The 22,532-nt window shown below is 40.0% G+C and overlaps 1 protein-coding gene across 5 annotated transcripts in view; it reads left to right on the top strand.

The window, feature by feature from the left end:
- PICALM (phosphatidylinositol binding clathrin assembly protein) overlaps positions 1–22,532 on the top strand; it is a 502,282-nt gene that overhangs the window by 215,797 nt on the left and 263,953 nt on the right. For all 5 annotated transcript variants that reach the window (XM_029602251.1, XM_029602252.1, XM_029602253.1 and 2 more), the window contains exons 7-9: positions 8,692–8,798; positions 10,515–10,556; positions 21,878–21,963. In XM_029602251.1, coding sequence (XP_029458111.1) covers positions 8,692–8,798; positions 10,515–10,556; positions 21,878–21,963 — 235 coding nt within the window. The remainder of the gene's footprint in view (positions 1–8,691; positions 8,799–10,514; positions 10,557–21,877; positions 21,964–22,532) is intronic.

Below are 22,532 nucleotides of genomic sequence, written 5' to 3'. Positions count from 1 at the left end.
TAGGAATCTTGCCTGGACCTTCTGTTAAATGCTGGAAGAGTACTAGAGTGGCAGTGGGGCCTCTGGATAGAAATCTGAATGGCACAGATGATGAGGCCAATCCTACATCTCTTGAGGATGGTGAAATTGCCTATGGATTAGAACCATATAGAATTATGTTACGGTTCTTTCGTAGAGATGAACTACCAGCTCTGATTTCCCACACCTTGACAGTGCTTGGGGTTCCTGGGGCAGATTCAGTGTCTGAGACAGAGAAATTCCATTTTGATTTCCTTGCATAAAACCTCTTGTTTTTTTCCCCGTGATGGAAGCCATTCAAGAATTGATTGATTTTGAGTGGGGCGCCCTAGAGGCCAATTTGAAAGGGAAGGCCTGTACCTTCTGAATTCAGTGGTAAGAGAGCGCTTAGATTTTACGAAGGTAGATGCACTTGTGTGTGCAGTCTCCAAGTGGACCACTATTCTCATGGAAGGAGGAGCGGCCTTGATGGATGCTCATGAGAAAAAGATTGAGACTATCCTTAAGCAAACAGTTGAATCAGTTGTGATGACCTTGCAGATCGCTTCCTGTTCATTGGTGGCTCGCTCTTGTTTACTTCTTTCCCAGGAGGTTGGTGACTCTGGGGTAAACTCCAGGGCAGTTATGGAACCAGCTGCTGCCGGCTTGGCAGTTGCGGGCTGTGATTTGGTCCACACTTCAGCCAGAGGGATGGCTTCGATAGTAGTGGCCAGGCGTCTGTTATAGTTGAGGAATTGGTCAGCTGATGTGATCTCCAAAGCTAACCTCATCAAATTGTACTTTTAAAGGCTTGATTTTGTTTGGCAGTGAGTTGGAGAAACTGGCCAGAGAGTGGGGCGAATCTCCAGTTCCTCGTTTGCTGGAGGATAAGAAGCAGACGCAGCACTCCTTTAACAGAGGTCATGCTAGAGGATCAAAGCATTTTCTATTCTTTAGAGGAGCGACCTTTCAGAGTGCTCTACCCTTCAGTAGGTCTCAGTCCTTTCGTCCCTGACAATACAGAAGAGGCGCAGGCTTGGGAAGTGGAACATCCCGAGCCTCCCAATGAAGGTTTGCTGACCCACCCCTGGGAACAGGAGATAAGGGGACGCCACTTTCTTTTATTAGAGGTAAGTCTAAATCACATCAGATCAGTGGGACCTAGAGGTGATACGAGAAGGGTATGCGATGGAGTTTCACAGTGTTCCTTGGGGCATATTCATGGAGCCTCCTTGCCACTCTCCACAGAAGAAGCAGGCACTGGAAGGGTACATTGGCAAGGCTTCTCAGTCTGAGGGCTGTGGTTCCAGTGCCCACGTCTCAAGAAAATATGGGACGATATTACATTTATTTCATTAAGAACATAAGAGATTGCCATGCTGGGTCAGACCAAGGGTCCATCAAGCCCAGCATCCTGTTTGCAAAAGAAGCCAAACCAGGCTACAAGAACCTGGAAAGTACCCAAACACTAAGAAGATCCCATGCTACTGATTCCAGTAATAGCAGAGGCCATTCCCTAACTCAACTTGATTAATAGCAGTTAATGGACTTTTTTGCCAAGAACATATCCAAACCTTTTTTAAACCCAGCTACACTAACTGCACTAACCACATCCTCTGGCAACAAATTCCAGAGCTTAATTGTGCATTGAGTATAAAAGAACTTTCTCCAATTAGCCTTAAATGTGCTACTTTCTAACTTCATGGAGTGCCCAAAGTCCTTCTATTATCCAAAAGTGTAAATAACAGATTCACATATACCTGTTCAAGACCTCTCATGGTTTTTAAAGATCTCTATCATATCTCTTTTTTTTTTTTTTTTATACTTTTCAAAGCACTCTCATCAATCCACAAGGCAATACATAACATTGCCCCACTCGAACTCAAGATCCCTCTTCAACCTCACACCTCCACAAGACCAGTGAGACAAGCATACCAGTGAGACAAGCATCTACAGGCCCCACCGATGAAAACAGCATTAAGTAAAAGAGCTTTCTCCACTGCTGGGCCCAAACTTTGGAACTCTCTCCCATCAGACCTCAAACTAGTGCAATGCCCTATTGGTTTTAAAAAAAGACTCAAGACCTGGTTATTCAACCAAGCATTCTCCTAACTTCAGCTTCTATTCGAATTCCATCCTATGATCCCTTTCATTGGAAACCCCCAGAGAACAATATTAAAAACCTAGCCTTATACCCAACACCCGTTCTCAACTCTAGCCTACATTAGGCCCCATAACTCTTACTTTATGTTGTTAACCCCAGTTACTTTTATCCAAGTTCATTCTACCTGTTTATTGTAAGACATCCTCTTGTCATGGTTATTGTTTAGAATGTAAACCGACTTGATTAGTAATTCTGTTACTGGAAAATCGGTATATAAAAGTGCTAAATAAATAAATAAATAAGAAACAAACTCTGCCACATCGCCAAACCTCTCAACTGTTTGTATCATATATCCTTAAGAGGCTAGTCATGACAATTGCCAAATGTATTTTATCTAACTGAATAGCTAAGTACATTTAACAGTGTGACACCTTAGCAGAACTGAAGTCTCAGATTCTGTAAAAGCTTGAATGAGAGCTATTTATTTTTAAAAATGTATATCCCATAAACTTCTAGCATACATGGCAGGTTGTAACCTGTACATGCATAAAATTTTAAAACAGACATGTAACAAATACAAATTATATCTTGTAATATTTATTTTTAATATTTTTATTTACACATTTTATATAAACAAAACAGCTTCCTGGAATAGTATGCATACTGGAGGGAACCTGCAAAACTAAGAGTGTTGAAAAAACCAACTTAAATAAATAGGTCTTAAGATTCTTCTTAAACTGCTTAGGACATATGTTTAAGCTATGGCTTCTTCTTTCACTCATCTTTGAAAAATTCCTTTTGGACATCTGCAAAGCTGAAACCTGATCATCAGTTCACACTTTTATGTCCCATTACTGACTTAACACCCTCTCAAGGACTGACAGATTTGGGCAAGCAGTTTGCATGACCTCTTCTCATAGTAGTCCACTTTCCACATTGGAGTCCTTGTTTCTTACTTAGTAAACGCTCTGCTGAAATACTCAGCTTGGGACTCCCCACATGCAATGGCTAATTCAGCCTGTGTATTGACGGAAAAAGCAAGTTTCTTTATCCATGTGGGACTTGTTTCAATTGAAGTGGAACATGCACAATTGATAAAGCCCCTTTTGAGGCTCTGAACGCTTGTGATCTCAGGCACCTCACCTGGAAAGGCATATTTTTGGTGTTTGTCTTTTCAGCTGGCAGAATTAATTAGCTCCATGTCTATTTATTTATATATCAGACCAGCTGTGCTAAGAGGATTATATAGTAAACAAGTATAATTAAATGTCATTCTTACAAAAATCTCATCACTATGATCTCTTTGCTCGTAGCCAGAGAAGTAACCTAGATCCTCTATGAAAAAGCCTCCAAAAGCAACACTGATTTCAAGTTTTTTTCTGAAGATACTTATCTGTCATTAACTGAAGCTCAGCTGGCAAAGCATTCCAAAGTATGGGGCCCACTATTGAGCATGCTTGCTGAAGAGTTTAATGCAGATGTGCCTCCTTCAAAGATGGTACAGACAGTAAATGTTTCATGTTTGAGTATACAAGCCTGGGGGGGTCATATGTAGATAAGATATCCACAAGGTAAAATGACCCCTCCTCCTTACAAGACTTAAACTAGACACAAAAGTTTAAACTTCACTCTTTGAGCTACAGGCAGCCAATGCAATTGATAGAGCAGGAGGTGTCACATGATCCCTATGTGGGCAATCTAAGACTAATCATGCAGCAGCATTCTGCAATGTTTAAGTACCTTAATCTGATCCTTAGGGAGCCCAATGTAAAGAGAATTGCAATAATCTATTGTCAGAACAAATGTTGAAGAGTTGTCAGAAAATCTTTCCTTGAAAGGACATATTTCAGATATTGTACTAATTTCAACTTTAAAAATGTTATGCGCCAAACACGCTTATGACACTTCTCCATGGGTACAAGAACACTGTTCTTAGATTTTGTAGAAAGTATAATTTTTTATTGGGCAATATAAGTATTCTTGGGAGATGCTGGATACCATTTCTCTGACAAACTGACCAACCAGCATCTCGTTTGTATACATGAACTGATCCTTCTTTTATAGATAAAATAAAATACAGTACTAGGTCAGAAATTCTTAAGTTGCGTGACCACCTAGAGTATCATTTAGATAGGTTGTCATGTCAACAGCCCATTTACCATCACTCTTTAGATAATCCTTTGTTCTGTTAAAATCTTGCTGTTCAGGGCAATCGTTATATCTTAGGCTGTGTGCAGTGTTTACAGATGCCCCTGTTACAGATGCCCCTGTAATGACATTCTAGCCTGAGGTTCTGACCATTGCCTCCTGCTCTTGTGACCCTATAATTAGGCATCACAAATTGTCGCCAGCTTCAACTGCTGTCCAGGTATCCTTGGAATTCCTCCAGGTCAGGCTCAGTAGGGCATTTAAAGTTCACAAAAAACCAATTAAGGCTCCCTTCAGATATTGCTTAAAAGAAGACTGAGTATCAAGTCGAATCTCCAAGTCTTTTACAACTTTTGAAAGTCACTCCTAATGGCTTACCCACCTTTTACACTAAGGGGTAGATTTTAGAAATCTATGCGCGTGCGTACTTTTGTGCGCGCACCAGGCGCAAACAAAGGTACGCTGGATTTTATAAGATATGCGCATAACTTATAAAATCCGGGGTCAGCGCACGCAAGGGGGTGCACATTTGTGCAACTTGCGCGCACTGAGCCCTGCGCGCGCTGCCCGTTCCCTCCGAGGCCACTCCGAAATCAGAGGGAGCTTTCCTTCCGCCTCCCCCCACCCCCCCGGCCCTATCTAAACCCCCCCCCCACCTCTGTCGCGAAAGTTACACCTGCTCGAGGCAGGCGTAACTTTGCGTGCGCCGGGTCTTTATATCGGCAACAAATGTTAATCTCGGCATCCAAGGATTTATCACTGCACTGGCAGAAAACTCATCGTACAGACTGGGAATCTTTGTTTTAGTGGCAACCACTTTTATGTAAACCCCCAAAGTTTAATTAATGAATGACAATGTTATAAAGATCCATTCAGTAGTTTCGATGGAAAGAAAACTGCAACGGTGTTTGCCAGTTACCGGACTCCTTTAGATACTGTGTATCAGATTCCATTCAACTGTTTCAATGGTTTAGGTGAGAAGAAAACACACACAGTGAATTTGCTGGTCACTCTTAAAATTTAAACTGTCCCAAAGGCACAGAATATTCAAACCTGGCTGTTGAACCTGATCATAAAGAGTAAGAGATTCGCCTGTTCAAAGAATTTCCACTCCTGGGAGCATTGAAAACACAACTTCCTCTCCCTATTTATGGGTGCAATTTATTTATTTATTTATTTATTTATTTCGGATTTTTATATACCGACATTCTCAATACAAGTATCGAATCAGGTCGGTTTACATATAACAAAACTTTCGCACAAATGGCGTTACATGGAACAGCGTTTCTTAACATATAACGTATAACATATAGCATTTAGCATATAACCTATAACATATAGATATTAATAATAAATTAAATTAAATATTACATAGATAATAATAATAGTAACTCGTCAACAGGACGTAGGTAAATATTCGGCATGTTTATAGCGAGAATAAATATCTAGAAAAAAATTAAAGGGTAGACTAAATTGAGATTTGAGGGTACACATTTATCTTTGGTATTTTATATTTTTAAATTTTTCATTAAAGAATTGTGATTTTGGGGTAATACATTTTGACTGCTCTGGATTTGTTGTTTGGCCTTTTATAAATAAGACAGGAGGGGTGGTCTGGGTGTTTTGCCAATAGCCACATATGGCAGCCAAGGTAACTAACCAAGCCAGCTGCCTGTACCATATTGACTTCTCCCTTCTGCAGGAGCTGGTGCATCATGATGGGCTGATGTATGACTTCGCCTTCTCTCTTCCTTTATTTTAAAATTTGGAAGAAAGACTAATGGGGCTTTCAGTGCGTTCCTAGTTCTTCTTTTTGCCCTATGAGTCCTCCATGTCTGTGTACTGCCTGCTCCATGGTGTGTCATACGTTTTTGTTAATGTAGGGGACTGCCTTAGAACATTGCCCTAGCAGCTTTACCTAGCCACACAAACATTTTTCCCACTCTCCTCAATCCCTGTCTTTCCCTTCCCCCTTACACATATCCCCTCAAGCTCCCCCATGACTCTTACCCGGGTCACTATCTCCATCTCATCTTCAACCTGCAGCGCCTTGGAAACCACACCAGCCTTGCTGCTGTGGCCACAGGCTGCTTCCCAATCAGCACTTACATTTTTCTTGTGTTTGCCTGCCACCAGTTGGTGCCTTTAATGTGTGTGTCAGATGGATGGACAAATGGGCGAACTGAAAATGTAAAAACTCTATATTTCATAAAATGTGCTAAAAAAAAAAAAGTTTTATTTCTTCCCCACTCTTTTTTTTTTTTTTTTTTTTTTGGAAGACAACCCTTGGCTAGGTATTCACATTTGTGTGTCTGATTCATCCTGCTTTTTGACAAAAACTGAAGTTGCTTACCTGTTACTGATGTTCTCCATAGACTGTCTAGATGGAAGCACATAATATGGAACTATTGTAGTGCCTGTCTTCATAATGTTTTAATCATTAGTCATTCTAATCACAATGTACATACTCAATTCTTTAGTATCAAGTTATTCCTTTTCAAGATTTCTTATAGTCCTTTTTTTTTTTTAATATATTTGTATTGCATAAAAAAAAATCAATTTTCTTGTCCAATTAATAATGAATATACACTTATCTGTATGCTTGTTGCACTGGGATAGTAAATATTTCTAAAAATAAATCCTCCAAAACAATTAGGCTGCTGTATGTCTAGTGCCCCAAACTAATGTACTCTTAATACCCGACATTGCAATGTTTTGGAAATGAATACTCCTTCCTCCTTCAGAGGGTAGTTCAAATACACCTGAATGTGGAACAGCAAAGCCCAGTTGTTGTGAAGAGATAAATGCAAATCACTAAGGTAACTGTATCACTGTTGAAAGAGGCATTGCAAAATGCGAGCCACAGGCATCTCAGTGATTTTGAGATAAAAAAAAACTTATCGATATACATTTTGCAGTGACACTTTCAACAGCGATACAGCTGCCTTAGTGAATTGCATTTATCTCTCCACAACAACGACCAGGCTTTGCTGTTCCAAATTCAGGTGTAATTGAAGAAGGAAGGAGTATTCACTTCCGAAACATTGCAGGGTCTGGTATTAAGGGTACAGAGGTTTGGGGCACTAGATATACAGCATCCTAATCATTTTGGAGGAAGTTTTTGGAGAAATATTTACTATCTCTGTGCAACAAGCATATAGATAAATGTATTATTCATTATTAATTGGACAAGACAATTGTTTTTTGGGGGTTGTTTTTTTTTTTTTTGCAATACAAATTTTTCAAAAAAACCAAAACAAAGGACTCTAAGAAACCTTAAAAATGAATGACTATTGATACAAAAGAGTTGAGCATGTACATTGTGTTTTCCCTCATATTGATCTGTGCAGTCTGGGTAAACAAGCATCGGGGTAACTTGCTTGATGCAGCGGTTACAACCCTTAACCATTAAGCCCTATGCTTCACTTTTGATGCAACTCCAACATTACTCTCTGCATCAACAGCAGGGGGTGGCAGGAAATTTGAATCAAACAGTTACCAACAAGGGCCCTGAACTTGGTGGTCGGTGAAACAGATAAGTATGGGAAAATAAGTGTGGGAGCTTGCTGGGCAGACTGGATGAGCCTTTTGGTCTTTTTCTGCCATCGTTTGTGTTTCTGTGTTTACATTGTGATTAGAATAACTGATTAAAACTTCAGCATGAAGACAGGCACTACAATAGTTACATATTGTGCTTCCATCTATGCTATATGAAGGTCATCCATTTTATACATTAGACGTGTTTCAGACATCTCTATTTTTTGAATGAGATTCCAATATTTGTTTATTTACATTATTCTTACACTGTTTTTTTTCTTATTGAGTATTGTCTCCATAGACAGCATAATCAACCACATATTCTATCTTGCCTTTTCTGTTTGGCTTTATTAAGCTGTTATATAGGACTGAGGTGTCCCTGTGCAATGGTGATAGGGCAAGAAGTCCCATGCGGGTCAAATATAAAGCCATTTAGGCTTTTTTACAGTTGTAGAAGAGATGCTCTGCAACAGTGCTGTCAGTTGTTACCCAGTTGTGTGGCTGATTATCCTGCTGTCTAATCAGAACAGCTGGTTCCTCATGGTTTAATCATCCCCTTTTATTTATGACAATAAGAGTGAAGCAAAAATGTGCTAGTGTTGTAGGAGCTTGCTAAAACTGTAATAACTGTGAAAATACAAGACATTGGGGCTCATGATGTGAAGCAATTTGAGTTGCATATGTGATTGAGGAGGTCATTACTGATCTCCTTTCCAGCTTGATTAAAGGAGCAGTGAAAATCTGCAGGCAGATATGTTAAGGAACTTATAGAGTTTAAATAAAATTTTTCAATTGGGCTTTTCATTTATATTCATTTACTGTAGCATTATACATTCTTATTTATGTAATTTCTTGCATTATTTTATATGTTGTCATAAATACATTTTTCTTTCCTTTTGCCACAGAAAAATACTTTGACATGAAAAAGAATCAGTGCAAAGAAGGCCTTGACATTTATAAGAGATTCCTTACCAGAATGACAAGGATTTCAGAATTCTTGAAAGTTGCAGAGGTTAGCAGAACATATTTTTATCTATGTGGAATTCTAAAGTAGATGATAAACAATTTGTGTACTTGCAGATCACCATTTCTGGGCTTTCTAAAATCATAACATTTTTGACTGATATAAACAGGGCGGGGTGGGGGCTCATAGTCCCAGTATCATACTAAACTGCTGAGATTATTTCTTGGATGGAGACACAACTTCACTGTCTATTTTGCAGTGCAAGCAGCAGGGAGGTTGAATTCTCAGGCAAACTTAGCAGAAATGTTGTTAAGCAAAGGACCATGGTTTAGCTAATTTGCAAAGCATAGCAATCTCCAGTCAAGGACTGCCATGATTTCAAGATGCAACAAAAATGTACCAAGCTTATTCAGCAGGTTCAGGGAGTCCTGGGTCATGACCACAGATGTGATCAGTGAGTTTGTGTTAGATCAAACAGCATCCACATTCCATGATACTTGACTCCATGCTGGCCCAGGAGAGCTTTATTTCTAGAACTGATTATCAAACTCACGAGAGTTCCTGCTAGAAGAGGAAGTAATCAGTTGTGGGTCTATTCTATCATACAAATTCAAATCCATAGCTATTTAAATTTGAAGTAAAATTTACAAAATCGTTACTAGTAAGAATCGTGGACTGATTCAGTTCTATTTCAACCACTTATATAATTTTTGGAAGGAAGGGTTGCTGCTTAGCTATTGGATTAAATATGGAAGAATGCTTATTTATCCAAGATAATAGTGAACCAAAGAGGAAGAAGACAAAGACAGACTTACATAAGGAACAATATCCAACAAGCAGTCTAGCTTCTATATCTGTCAGCTGAGATTTCCTTAACATTGTAGACCATAGTCAATTGTAGACTGAACAGACTGAATGGGCCAATTGGTATTTATCTGTAGGTAGTACAGGTAAATTGATTACAGGTTTGTTAGCAATTAATTTTTAAACAGGTATATGTCTAAAGACTAAGAACTATCTAGATTAGCTGATTTTTAAATTGATGATAAAGAGCTGCTGTTGATTTTATGTAAATTTGTGGCTAGATACTTGTATGAGAGTCATACTTGGAGAATAGGCTAAAGTCAGTTGTTAATAAAAACCAGTACACTTGCTTTATTTTTAAAAACCCGTGCACAGTATGATGTTTACTTGTGGGATCTTTTTTTCTATCTGCTTTTTTTTTGTATGTTTAGTTTTATGGAGGTTACCTAGCAAGTAGTTCTTTAACATTACATTAGCAAGTGGAAACCCAGAAGGAATTGTGGAAGTGATGTAATTTTTTTTCCCAACTCTGTGTTGACTGCTCTTCTCCTGGGTTCCAAGAGTAGGAATCTTTCTCTTTTTCCTTTGTGGCCTAGGTTAGGGAAATGAGGGATTCCTAGGGCTACACTGACTCTCCCTTTGCTTTCTAGATCCTGGAGCCCTGCTTTCTCTTTGCTTGGTGCCCAAGCTATAAATCTCCTGGCCTGTGCTAAGCATGTGACACAGGAGCTAGATTTTACTGCATACTGGTCATGTTTACAGTAAGAACTGTAACAGATTTTTCTTATTTTTCTTAGATTCACATTTTCCAAACATGTTTTGCCTTTGAAAAGACACCTCAACCATGTGTGTAGTAAAGTGGGAAGTATTCTTAACAATGTGTCCACACAAACATAACGAGTTTGCTATTAGTGCCTAGATTGTACTTTCAAGCTTAATGAATTATTTTTTTTATTGCAGCAAGTTGGAATAGACAGAGGAGACATACCAGATCTTTCTCAGGTAGGTAATAAGATAGTATGATTCTTTGTACATTATGCTTAATATCTATTCCTCTAGTTTTTGTAGGCTAAAATAATCTAGTATAAGGGAATTTTCTTTGTATTAAATATTAACATAGTACTACACATTTCTCGTAAACGTTTGTATTTTTAATTTAATTCTTCTGTTGGTAATACTACTTGTTTGGCTCACTGTCTCTTGTAAGTTTTCACTATATTGTATATTGATTTGCATGAGAAAATATCAGTGCCTTATATAGTCTGCAAGCCTCCTCCCACTAGTTCTTGTTTTAGGTTTATAATTTTTTATTGAAATGTTAATTACCTGGCTTACATTTTCCCTCATGTATTCCAAGTATCATTAAGCCAACACTTTCCTTATTTTCATAATTTCCCAAGCAGTACAGCTAACCATAACCATATATTCAAAAAGAACCTCTTTCCTAACCCCTACCTTACATGCATAATTATATTTGGAAAATATTCTTAAACAAATAGGGGATAATGGAACATTGATGTTTCCAAAATTTTCTGCATATTCCATCTTAAAGCTATCTAAAACTGAACAAGCAGTTCCTTATTTCCCACTCCCTACTCATCCTTTAACATATTCTTATTCCCCCCCAAAAAACCGTGCTCCTTCGGGTTAAACATTTATCCCCCATTCTCCCTTCCCTCAATCCTATTCCTTATCTCTTTCCCCAACCAGAGTATATCTGTTCTAAGGGGATGCTTCCTTATATATTGAACTCAATATATCAAAGATCAGTACTGCGCCTACTACTATAATTGCTATTAGAAACTGAGTATCTCACTGTGAGCTCTTGGAAGAAGCATTTGAATATACGGTTCCCATATTGTCAAAAATGACTTCCTGTGTAAAAATGTATCTCTGATGTTTTCCAGCTGCATCATATTGTGTAATACATTTTACCACTGCCAGTAAGAGGGGTGGGATGGTGTTCCTCCATGCTATCAATACTGCGTTCCCTACCATGAATGCTTTTATTAAAAGCATCTTCTCTTACTTGTCTTCAGTCATAATCAGGTATCTCCAATGTACCATGTATAGCCTGTCTAAAATATCACTTAGAAAAATTATTGTCCTCCCCCAAACAAGTCTAAAGTTATGGGCATAACCAAACAGCATGAGTTAAGGTGCTCTGTAGAGCCTGATGTTTAATACATAGTTTCAAATCTGCAAACTTAGCTTTATTAGCTCCCTTCTGGGAGACATAGACAAATGCAGAAACTTATACGGTTTCTCTTAGTCATATCCATAATTCTCTTGATTCTTGTAAATCATTTTCATATTTCCCTCAATAAGATTAACATTTTGAAGTGTTATGAGCCGCTTCAGTTATTGAGCTTTAATGGGCATAATCTCCTAGATAGACCATGTGTGTGAAAAATTTAGTTGGCTGAAACTTACTCTAGAACCTTTATGGTAGGTGGTCCCCAACTTTGAATTCTCTTCCTACTGATGCAATTAATAGCAGTGGCTATTCCCTAAATAGACTTGATTATTTATTTATTTATTTATTTATTTAAGGCTTTTTTATACCGATAACCGTTTACACATCGCATATGTTTACAGGGAACAGTAGGAAAAGAACAAGTACATGGAATGGAGTGTAACATAGTATAAGATAACTAAAAAATGGTTAACATGGGGAATAACTATGGAAGGTAGTAATAAAATATTAATATTAGGTATAACGAGAGGTATATAATTTCACAGGGCTATACAAATATTTACAGAAAAGCAAGTAAGGGGAGAGACTATAAAGGAAAGAAAGTAGGGAGGGGTGGGAAGAGAGGAAAGGTAGATAAGGGGCATTAAGTGAACGCCTGTTTGAAGAGCCATGTTTTTAATTTTTTTTTTTTTTTTTTTTATTTCTGAGTACATGGTTCCATGCAGAGGTCAGGTGGCATTGAGTTCCAGTTTATGGGGCCTGCAATCGATAGGGCTCGATCTCTTGTGGAGGATAGGTGCATGAGTTTAGGGGATGGTGTGTAGAGGGTTCCTTTATAGGCAGATCTAGTGGGTCTGTTGGATGCGTGGAAGTGGAATGAGTCGATTAATAGCAGTTAATGGACTTCTCAAAGAACTTATCCAAACCGTTTTTGAACCCAGCTACGCTAACTGGCCTAACCACATCATCTGCTAGTACTTCTCTTATAGATGTGCATTCTTTCAGAGATGACCTTCTGGTCTTACCAGCATCCTCTGTCAGCCCCTCCTTTGGAGCAGAAACCACTTCCCTCTAGAGGGTGTCGAAGGGAATGGCATAAATTTAAAACCATGCAACAGCTGCAGGGGAAACCTGGGCGCAGTTTTTGATGCATCTCAAGTTTGACTAACCACTACTGATTGGGGGGATATGAGAGAGGATATGCCCGCTGGGGATAGAGAAATACCTACAGTACCTGAATGTAAACCGGTGTGATATCTCAATTGAGATCGAATGTCGGTATATAAAAACAATAAATAAATAAATAAATAAATATGGAAAAACATTACCAAAAACTGGTGGGTCCTGAAAATTGTGGATTATGGTTACCGCTTGCACTTCTTTGTTCTTGAGCTAACTGATTTCGGTCTTAATTCAGATCTGTCTCAATTGGCCTGTCTTCATGTGGAGGTGAAGTTGTTTTTTTCAGAAGAATGCAATAGAAAGAGTTCCTCTCCAAGAAAAAAGCAAGGGATTTTATTCTGGTCACATCCTTATTTGCAAGAAGCCTGAGGGGCTGAGGCCTCTTTCAGATTTTTGAAGACTGAACAAATTCATTCAGTTGGGTGATTGGCTGTGCTCTCAGGATCTCAAGGATGCATAAACTCATATCTCAGTTCATTAAGAACATACGAACATAAGAAATTGTCATGCTGGGTTAGACCAAGGGTCCATCAAGCCCAGCATCCTGTTTCCAACAGAGGCCAAACCAGGCCACAAGAACCTGGCAATTACCCAAACACTAAGAAGATCCCACGCTACTGATGCAATTAATATCAGTGGCTATTCCCTAAGTAAAATTGATTAATAGCTGTTAATGGACTTCTCCTCCAAGAACTTATCCAAACATTTTTTGAACCCAGCTACACTAACTGCACTAACCACATCCTCTGGCAACAAATTCCAGAGCTTTATTGTGCGTTGAGTGAAAAAGAATTTTCTCCGATTAGTCTTAAATGTGCTACTTGCTAACTTCATGGAATGCCCCCTAGTCCTTCTATTATTCGAAAGTGTAAATAACCAAGTCACATCTACTCGTTCAAGACCTCTCATGATCTTAAAGACCTCTATCATATCGTCCCTCAGCCGTCTCTTCTCCAAGCTGAACAGCCCTAATCTCTTCAGCTTTTCCTCATAGGGGAGCTGTTCCATCCCCTTTATCATTTTGGTTGCCCTTCTCTGTACTGGTACCTCAGATTATGGAGTGGACTCATTACTAGTACAAAGGCCTGCCTTTCAGCCTCTCTGTCATTAACGGTGGGCACTATAGTAGTCATTTTGTGATAAATATTGTAGGATTATGCCCATCTTTTTTTTTTTTTTTTTTCAATTTAATCTTTTAGTTTCAATCTTATACATATAAAGATCAAACAATACAGAATCATAGTGTGCTTTTATACCATAATACAAAAGAGGAAAATTAACAATTAATACATAATCAGGATTATGCTAATATTTGATTTATTTGATAACATAGGAATTAGACTGAGCTAAACTGTAGAACTATGTTAACAGACAAGCAAATCTGAAATCTGCTATTTTAAGAATGACAGATTCCGTCTCTGTAGATCTGGATGAAAATTGAAGCTTTATATCTGTTGCAGTTTGTGCTTTTGAGTTCTCAATCTTTGTATACAAATATTAAATATAAATTGTTTTCTGCTACAATTTGATAAGTTTTCCACCCATGTAAATAACCTAATGCTTTTCTGGCCTCATACTAGTCTGTGAATTTGTGATTATAACATATATTTATTTATTTTTAATTTTTATATACCGACATTCTTGTATAATATACAAATCATACCGGTTTACATTAAAACAGGAGATGCAGGAAAAAAGTTAAATTTGTCATATAGTACATATAAATATATATATAGTACGGTAACTAAAAATTTGGTACATGGTAGTAAAGTTAGGATTTCTCTTTTTTACTATTAATAAATGTTAAATTTGGATACTTATTTTCCAACTAATTAAGCGATCTTAGAGGGTGCTAAAAATCATTGTTTATCTGTATGTTCACAGTGTGCACAAGCTAGTAAATGGGTACCTTTGCCACTTAATTCAAATACTCCACTTGTAATGTTGTAACATAAATTTTCTGTAATTTAATTTACTCTAAAATAAAATATTCATTGTTTAGTCTCAAAAAGTTAAAAAAACCCAAAACACTAGAATTCTGATTTTGGCAACTTAGCATAACCATCTATTCAACAGTCCAACATACCTAATAAAGAGGATTGTGAGGGGTTTTTTTTTTGTCTAGCCCCCCTGCAATCTTCCAGCCACAGTCCAGAATGCATAATCACATTTTTATATCCCTGCTCTTCCTCATCCTTCTTGCCCTTTCCCAATATTTCTCTTCCACTAATTGACCAGCAGCAGGAAGAGGAAGAGAGCAATGGCACCTTGGTCTGCATCCTCTTCTACAGCCTAGGGTCCAACTGCCCTTTGAATCCACTGGAACACCATAGTGTATCACATAATTCAAAGCGGCAGGAGGATCTCAAGCCACAAAGGAAGAGAATGTGGCCTGAGGCACTGGTGCTTTTTTCTCCCTTCTGCCAGCTGATTAGGTATATGGGAAGATGACCCTAGTCTAAGATCTTCAGTGCCAGTAGGCCACATTACAGCCATTACAGTACTGTGTGCATTGAGTAGCGCTAAAGAAGTGTTAGTTTTAGTAAGGGGGGTGATTGTACTCTTTTGCCCCCCCCCCATTGGTCATATTGGGAAGCCAGATGATGACTTTTTTTTGTTTAAATTGATAAACTCAAACATGAAAAATGGGCCTATAAATCTAAAACCAAAAGACCTAAATTTGATTTACAGTTATATGTTAGCTGAGCAATATTTGGTACTTTAACAAAAATAACTGATGATCAAATTTGCCAGCATATTATCCACTACAATTTGTCACTTCTCAGTGGTTTATATGCAGAGGATGATAGCATAAGATTTTTATAAAGAAATCTTTTAGACAGTCAGTGCTTCTGTTTATGATGGATATCTGGGGTAAACAAAGCTTGATTTTTAAGTTCTAGAAATATAGCTGGGTACTGTTATTATTCAGCTGCTTGTTAACTCTATACTTGTGAACTTAAAATTTCTAGGCCCCCTGGCCAATTAAGTTTACTCCTGGTGCCTGCCTGGAAGATATAGAGTTCACGGCTTTCTCACAGGACAAGCAGGATGGTAGTCCTCACTTATGGGTGACATCACAGGATGGAGCCCAATCACTGAACACTTTTTTGTCAAAGTTTCTAGAACTTTGACTGGCCCCTACTGGGCATGCCCAGCATGGCACTAACCCTGCAGCCAGCAGGGGTCCCTCTTCAGTCTTCTGATATCTGTGCCAGGGGAGAAGAGGGTGTCGAAGGCCAGGAAGTGATCGACGCCGGGCGGTCATCTGTCAGTGGACGATGCTGGCGCGACGTTGATGGTGCCGATTCCGATGATGTCGATGCAATGGACGGAGTCGGGGTTTGAGCACGGAAGAGAAGTCCTATCTTCTCCATTCTGGCCTTGCGACCTTTTGGTGTCATTAGGGCAAATTTGGTGCAGGTCAAGACATCGTGCTCTCGTCCAAGACACATTACACAGACTTTATGCGGGTCTGCAATGGACATGGTACGAGTACAGTCCGGACACCGATGGAACCCCGACGCCATGGCCATAGAAAAATCGAGCCGCTGTACGGTCAACGGCCAGTAGGCCGCGAGGGCTAAACTCGAGGGTAATCAACTGAAAACGGGTAAAAACTTACCGGAGTACTGCGGACTGAAAAAAGTTAACAGAGGGAGCCCTGTGGGGCAATTTAACTTAATAATTCCGTGAGGAAAATTCCTGTCAGGAATACTTGCAGAGCGCTGCAAGTATTCCTGACAGGAATACTTGCAGCGCTCTGCAAGTATTCCTGTCCTTGACAGCATGGATGTTGAAAGGTTAATCCTTCCGCCACTTAACCTTTCTGATCCAGTCTCCCATGTCTTGATAGCTTCATGGAAGCCTTCCACGAGAAAATCGTATTCCTACAAATGGAACAGGTTCACATCATGGTGCTCTTCTCAGGCCCTTGATCCTTTTACCTGTCCCATCCTGAAGTTTCTAGACTATCTCTGGCACTTGTCAGTCAGGTCTCAAAACTTCCTCCATTAGAATGCATGTCATAAAGGTATCGGGGATGTCCATATCTCAGTGCAACCCCTTGTAACACACTTCTTGAAGGGCTTGCTTCACCTCAAGCCTCCACTTCGTCCTCTGCCCCTTCTTGGGACCTCAACCTGGTTGTGGGTTGGCTCATGAAACAACCATTTGAGCCTCTCCAATCCTGTGAACTTCGCTTTCTCACATGGAAAGTGATTTTCCTTCTGGCAATCACTTCGGCTCGCAGAGTTAGTGAGTTGCAGGCCCTAGTTACCTATCTGCCTTACACTAAACTTCTGCAAGACTGGGCGGTACTTCGCACTCACCCTAAATTCTTACCTAAGGTAGTATCAGAGTTTCATCTCAATCAATCCATTATACTACCTACCTTCTTTCCCAGGTCCCATTCCAATCCAGGTGAGCAGGCTCTGCAAACGAGCTCTAGTGTTCTACCTAAATCGTACAGCTGCCCACAGGAAGAGCACTTAGTTATTTGTGTCTTTCCATTCTAACAAGTTGGGGCAGCCTGTGGGTAAGCAGACTCTCTCCTCCTGGCCAGCGGACTACATATCCTTTTGCTATAAGCAAGCGGGCATTCCACTCCAAGACCGTGTTAAAGCACACTCTGTGAGGGCCATGGCGACTTCAGTAGCACACCTTCGATCTGTGCCGCTTCCTGACATTTGCTGGGCTGCCACCTGGAGTTCTCTCCATACTTTTACAGCCCACTATTGCTTAAACAAAGCTGGAAGACAAGATTCCATCTTTGGCCAGTCTGTCTTGTGTAACCTATTTACGACGTGACGTACCAACACCCTTCCGCCTGCCTGGTGGGGTTCAGGATGCCCTCTACCAAATTCCGCCCCAGTTGTTGTCCCTGTTGCACGCCTTTGGCTACATTTAGTGCATGTTCAGACATCCTCAGCTCGGTACTCACCCATATGCGAGGACTACCATCCTGCTTGTACTGTGAGAAAGCAAATGTTGCTTACCTGTAACAAGTGTTCTCACAGGACAGCAGGATGTTAGTCCTCACGAAACCCCCCCGCCACCCCGCAGTGTTGGGTTCGTTTTATTATTTTCTTTTTCGGCACTGCCTGTAGCTTTTAAATAAGACTGAAGAGGGACCCCTGCTGGCTGCAGGGTTAGTGCCTTGCTGGGCATGCTCAGTAGGGGCCAGTCAAAGTTCTAGAAACTTTGACAAAAGTGTTCCGTGATTGGGCTCCATCCTGTGATGTCACCCATAAGTGAGGACCAACATCCTGCTGTCCTGTGAGAACACCTGTTACAGGTAAGCAACATTTGCTATACTCTAGTCATCAGGAGGATAATCTACCAGTATGGTCAAGCACAGCAAGATACCAGTTAGGTGGAGAGGTGAAGAGGCTTGAGGGGAGAGGGGGGGAGGCGCAGGGGAGGAAAGGAAAAGGATGGGGGGAAGAAAAGAGGCTAGAAAAGCAAAAGCGGGAGGGGAAGAAGGGAACCCTATGTCCCCCCAAAAAAACAAAACAAAATGCACAAAATCACCCAAAATTAAATTGTTTTGACTGGTGCCTAATTCTAAATATTTTCTCACTCCTGCCTGTAGTATTGCATTCCTTTCTTGAAAAGCTCAAATTGGAAAGTCAGATTGATTTGAGCTTTTCTGTCACATGGAAGCCCTGTTACATGGGCAATCCAGACTTAAAGAAAAGATCTGAGTGTGAACCAGTGTTGCCAGATGCCAACTATTTTTAGAACCCAACCAGTCAGAAAATCTAGCCCAAAAGTAGTCCAAGACTCAAAAATTGGAAAAATTATTATACATGATTGTATACAAATTCCTGCATTGCATGCAGACAAGTTGACAAAATTACCGATGTATATAAAAAAGTTTAAAATGCTAGAAAAACCTAAAAATTGAGGTTGCCATAACATAAGGTTCATCTGAGAGCTGTGCAGAGCTGAGCTATTCAAAATATATTAGAAACAAGTCCAGGTTGGGGACCTGCCCCCCCCCCCCCCCCCCGAGTGGGTGCATGACCAAGGTTCTCCTAGAGCACTAAATATTCTTGCACTGGCCCCGCTGACCCCTGCACATTCAGTGGAATAATTTAAAAACCAAATGCAAGACAGTTTAAAAAAAAATAAAAAAGGGTTGTACAGATGGGGAAGTCTACTGCACAGTATGGGTTTCAATAGTGTGTGGGCAAATATGAGACCCGTGAGCGGCAGCAATCAGTTCTCAAGGCTTCTGCACAGCTTTCGTAAACCTTCCAGCTCAGGTTCATAGAAGCTGCGGATTCTTTTCTCTCTCTCATTCCTTCCTTCCTCCCTCCCAGTCTTTTTTCCTCCCCCTCCCCCTCTTCTCCTTCATTTCTGCCTGTCTTGTCTCCCTCCTATCTTGTTCTAAAGGTTTTTCGCTTCCCCTCTGTCGCTCCAACCTGCTTACGGGTCCCCTCTGTCCTGCTGACATGGGGCTCTTGCGTTCTGTGAGCCAAGTGGTGCTGACAATAGGAGGGGGCAGCAACGCAGTGGCAGATGCTTGAGGGGGGAGGCAGGGCAGCCCAGCCTGTACAAGCAGCTGCTGGTGGAAGAGGAGTGGTCTGCAGAAGCAGGAAGGAAGGAGTGAGGCTAGCAGCAGGAGCAGAAGGGAGAGGTGTGGCTGGGTGTACACATGGCTGCTGGAGGGAGGGAGGCAGAACTTCCCAATTGCATCCGAAGGGGAGGGAGTTGGTGGTATGAGGCACATTGTAATTTTGCAGATGGGATTTGAATTTGGTGGCAATTGCAGGAAAAAGGGGGTTGTATATATTGTAGAGCTGGTGAGTGTGTGAGCTGATTTAGGATTTTATTTTTCGGGTGGCAGGGGGGAAATGTACCAGGGAGGGATAGGAGCCCTAGGTGTGGCAGATTTCGGACCATGATAAATCTATTGTCTGTAATTTCATACTAGAGAATGTTCTAGATGTTATCTGAAATTTGATGTTATAATGTTTCAATTGTACGTTTGCTCTGTCGTTTTGACACACTTTACAAAATAAAATTGTTAATATAAAAAAAAGTTATTTTTCATTGGTCAGGGGAAATATGAGAATCTTAAGAGGTGAGCTGAATTATGCATATGGTGACTAATAGCTTAGTTGATTTCTCAGAACCTTTTAGTGACTGATAGCCAATATTAGATCTCCTCTGAGTGACTATAAACCCTGTCAATTATATTCAGGGAGGGCCTGATTTATCCTGGTCTTTCCCATAGACACCAAGTAGGAGAAAAGCCTTAGTGAACCAGCTGTTTACTGGAAGTTCTCTAAAGGAGACTCAGTGAGAAGTGTTTTCTCATAGATTGGCAACTAAGGACCAAATTCAAGAAAGAAGAAAGTGAATGAGGGTTGCATGGCAGAAAAATGTTTGTTGTTCATTGTTTGCTTTAAAATAGATTGCTTTTTTAAAAAATGAATATTCTTTTGTCTACATGGTCACAGCCCCACCCACTCTGCACCCCTTTTGGCAAGATGCCCAAAAAACCGCACATGCCAAAAAATAGCCCAAAATACCGCAACCAGAAAAGCCAGAAATTTCTCACAGTCGCTCACAAAAAGAAGCTCAGTTGGGCATGAAAACTGCCCAACTGGCAACACAGTTAGTAAACACTGTTCTTTCTACTTGGCATGATATGCTAAATTTATTTATTTTTTATTTAATGGTTTTTCTATGCCGACAATCGTCGATAGATATCACATCGGTGTACAATTTGATTAAAAATGCCTTATTAAAAGCATTTAAAATAGTCAATGAAAATTAAATACATAAAACTTAATACAATAAATACACTTAACACTTCTTAAAATTATAGGCACCAAAAGACAAGATAAAAGTAAAGTTTAAAAGATTTTAGGACTCCAAAAACGCTTTCTGGAAAAGCCATGTTTTAAGTGCTTTCTTAAAAGCTTTAGTGTCTGGTTCGAGCCGTAGATCCTGAGGGAGAGTATTCCATAGCAGTGGACCAGCAATGGAAAGTGCTCTTTCACGGACTGTTTAGGTGCGCAGATTTCATTTAAATTTAATAGCAGGATTTAATAAAATTATCTAAAGATTGAAAACTCTGAAAATATTTTGGAAATGATTTTCTGCCTAAACTAATATGTTGAAATACACTGCTTATATTTGGGCAGATTCAGTAAAGTCCGCTGGAGAACAGGCGAATGCCCGCTCTCCTGGCGCGCACACAGGCCATTCTCCTGTGTGCACGATTCAGTATGCTAATTAGGCCCGGCGGTAAAACCAGGTTAAAGGAGGAGCTTTTGGACTGGAGCGGCGGCTGTCGGCGGGTTTGACAGCCGACACTCAATTTTGCCAGCGTCTGTTCTCGAGCCAGCTGACAGCCACGGGCTCAGAAAACGGACGCCGGCAAAATTGAGCGTCCGGTTTTCGACCCGACAGCCATGGGCCGACTTCAAATTATTATTATTATTTTTTTTACTTTTGGAAAGTTTCGGTACCTCAGACTTAATATCGCCATGATATTAAGTCGGAGGGTGCACAGAAAAGCAGTTTTTACTGCTTTTCTGTGCACTTTCCTGGTGCCCGAAGAAATTAGTGCCTACCTTTGGGTAGGCGCTAATTTTCTGAAAGCAAAATGTGCGGTTGGCTGCACATTTTGTTTTCTGAATCGCGCGGGAATACCTAATAGGACGCGCGTTTTCGGCCCCTTACTGAATTAAGGGGTAAGGGAAAACACGTGTCCAATGGCGGGTTAACAGTGCGCTCCATCGGAGTGCACTGTACTGTATCGGCCCGATTGTCAGTAGCTAAGAAATAGTTTGGCATCAGCTTGAGCATGTCCAATTACATTGAAGTTTAACACCTCTTTTGCAGCATTATTTGCATTTTCGTTAATTTTGTCTGGTCTTATCTTGAGACTGCCAGTCACACATGTACTTGTCTTTTAAAATTTCAGGCACCAAGCAGTCTTCTTGATGCTTTAGAACAACACCTAGCTTCTCTAGAAGGAAAGAAAATCAAAGACTCAACAGCTGCAAGCAGGTTTGTTTCTTTACTGTGCACTGAACAGATGTCTGGACTCCTAAATGTGAGAGTTGTTCATGTTTCTCTCATTGGGGCTTTAAAGAGACCTTGCCTCTTTCTATACAGTTACCAATATTTTCAAAAGTTAGTCGCAGTCTGATGGTAATCTGCTATTCTAAGGTGACCAGCATATGTAGTGTGTGTTCTCTCTTGGGCTAATGAGATCTTAATAGCAATGCTAAGTGCATAGCAAGAAACCTTGAAATGAAGTTGATCATGCTTTCTCTCATTTTTGTTAACTCTAGCTTATGTAGTTGACCATACAAATAAACTGGAATTACATGTATGCTTTCAATCACTGTAAATTGTCATTAACACAGACTTTGCTAGTGGATTGCATAGAAAGAAATAGGATAACTGCAAAATGTAGTATATAAACAATATATAATTAGATTAATTTTTATGTTTAAATATGTCTATAATTATACACTACATTTTGCAAGTAACCCAATACTTTCTGTGCTGTACACTAACACAGTAACTTAGTAGATGCTGGCAAAGATGCACCAATTGGCCTGCTAAAGTTT

Source organism: Rhinatrema bivittatum, chromosome 5 (assembly GCF_901001135.1).
Source record: "Rhinatrema bivittatum chromosome 5, aRhiBiv1.1, whole genome shotgun sequence".
Taxonomy (NCBI): Eukaryota; Metazoa; Chordata; class Amphibia; order Gymnophiona; family Rhinatrematidae; genus Rhinatrema; species Rhinatrema bivittatum.
Note: the sequence above shows the minus strand (reverse complement) of the source record. Positions and strands in the feature narration are given on the sequence as shown.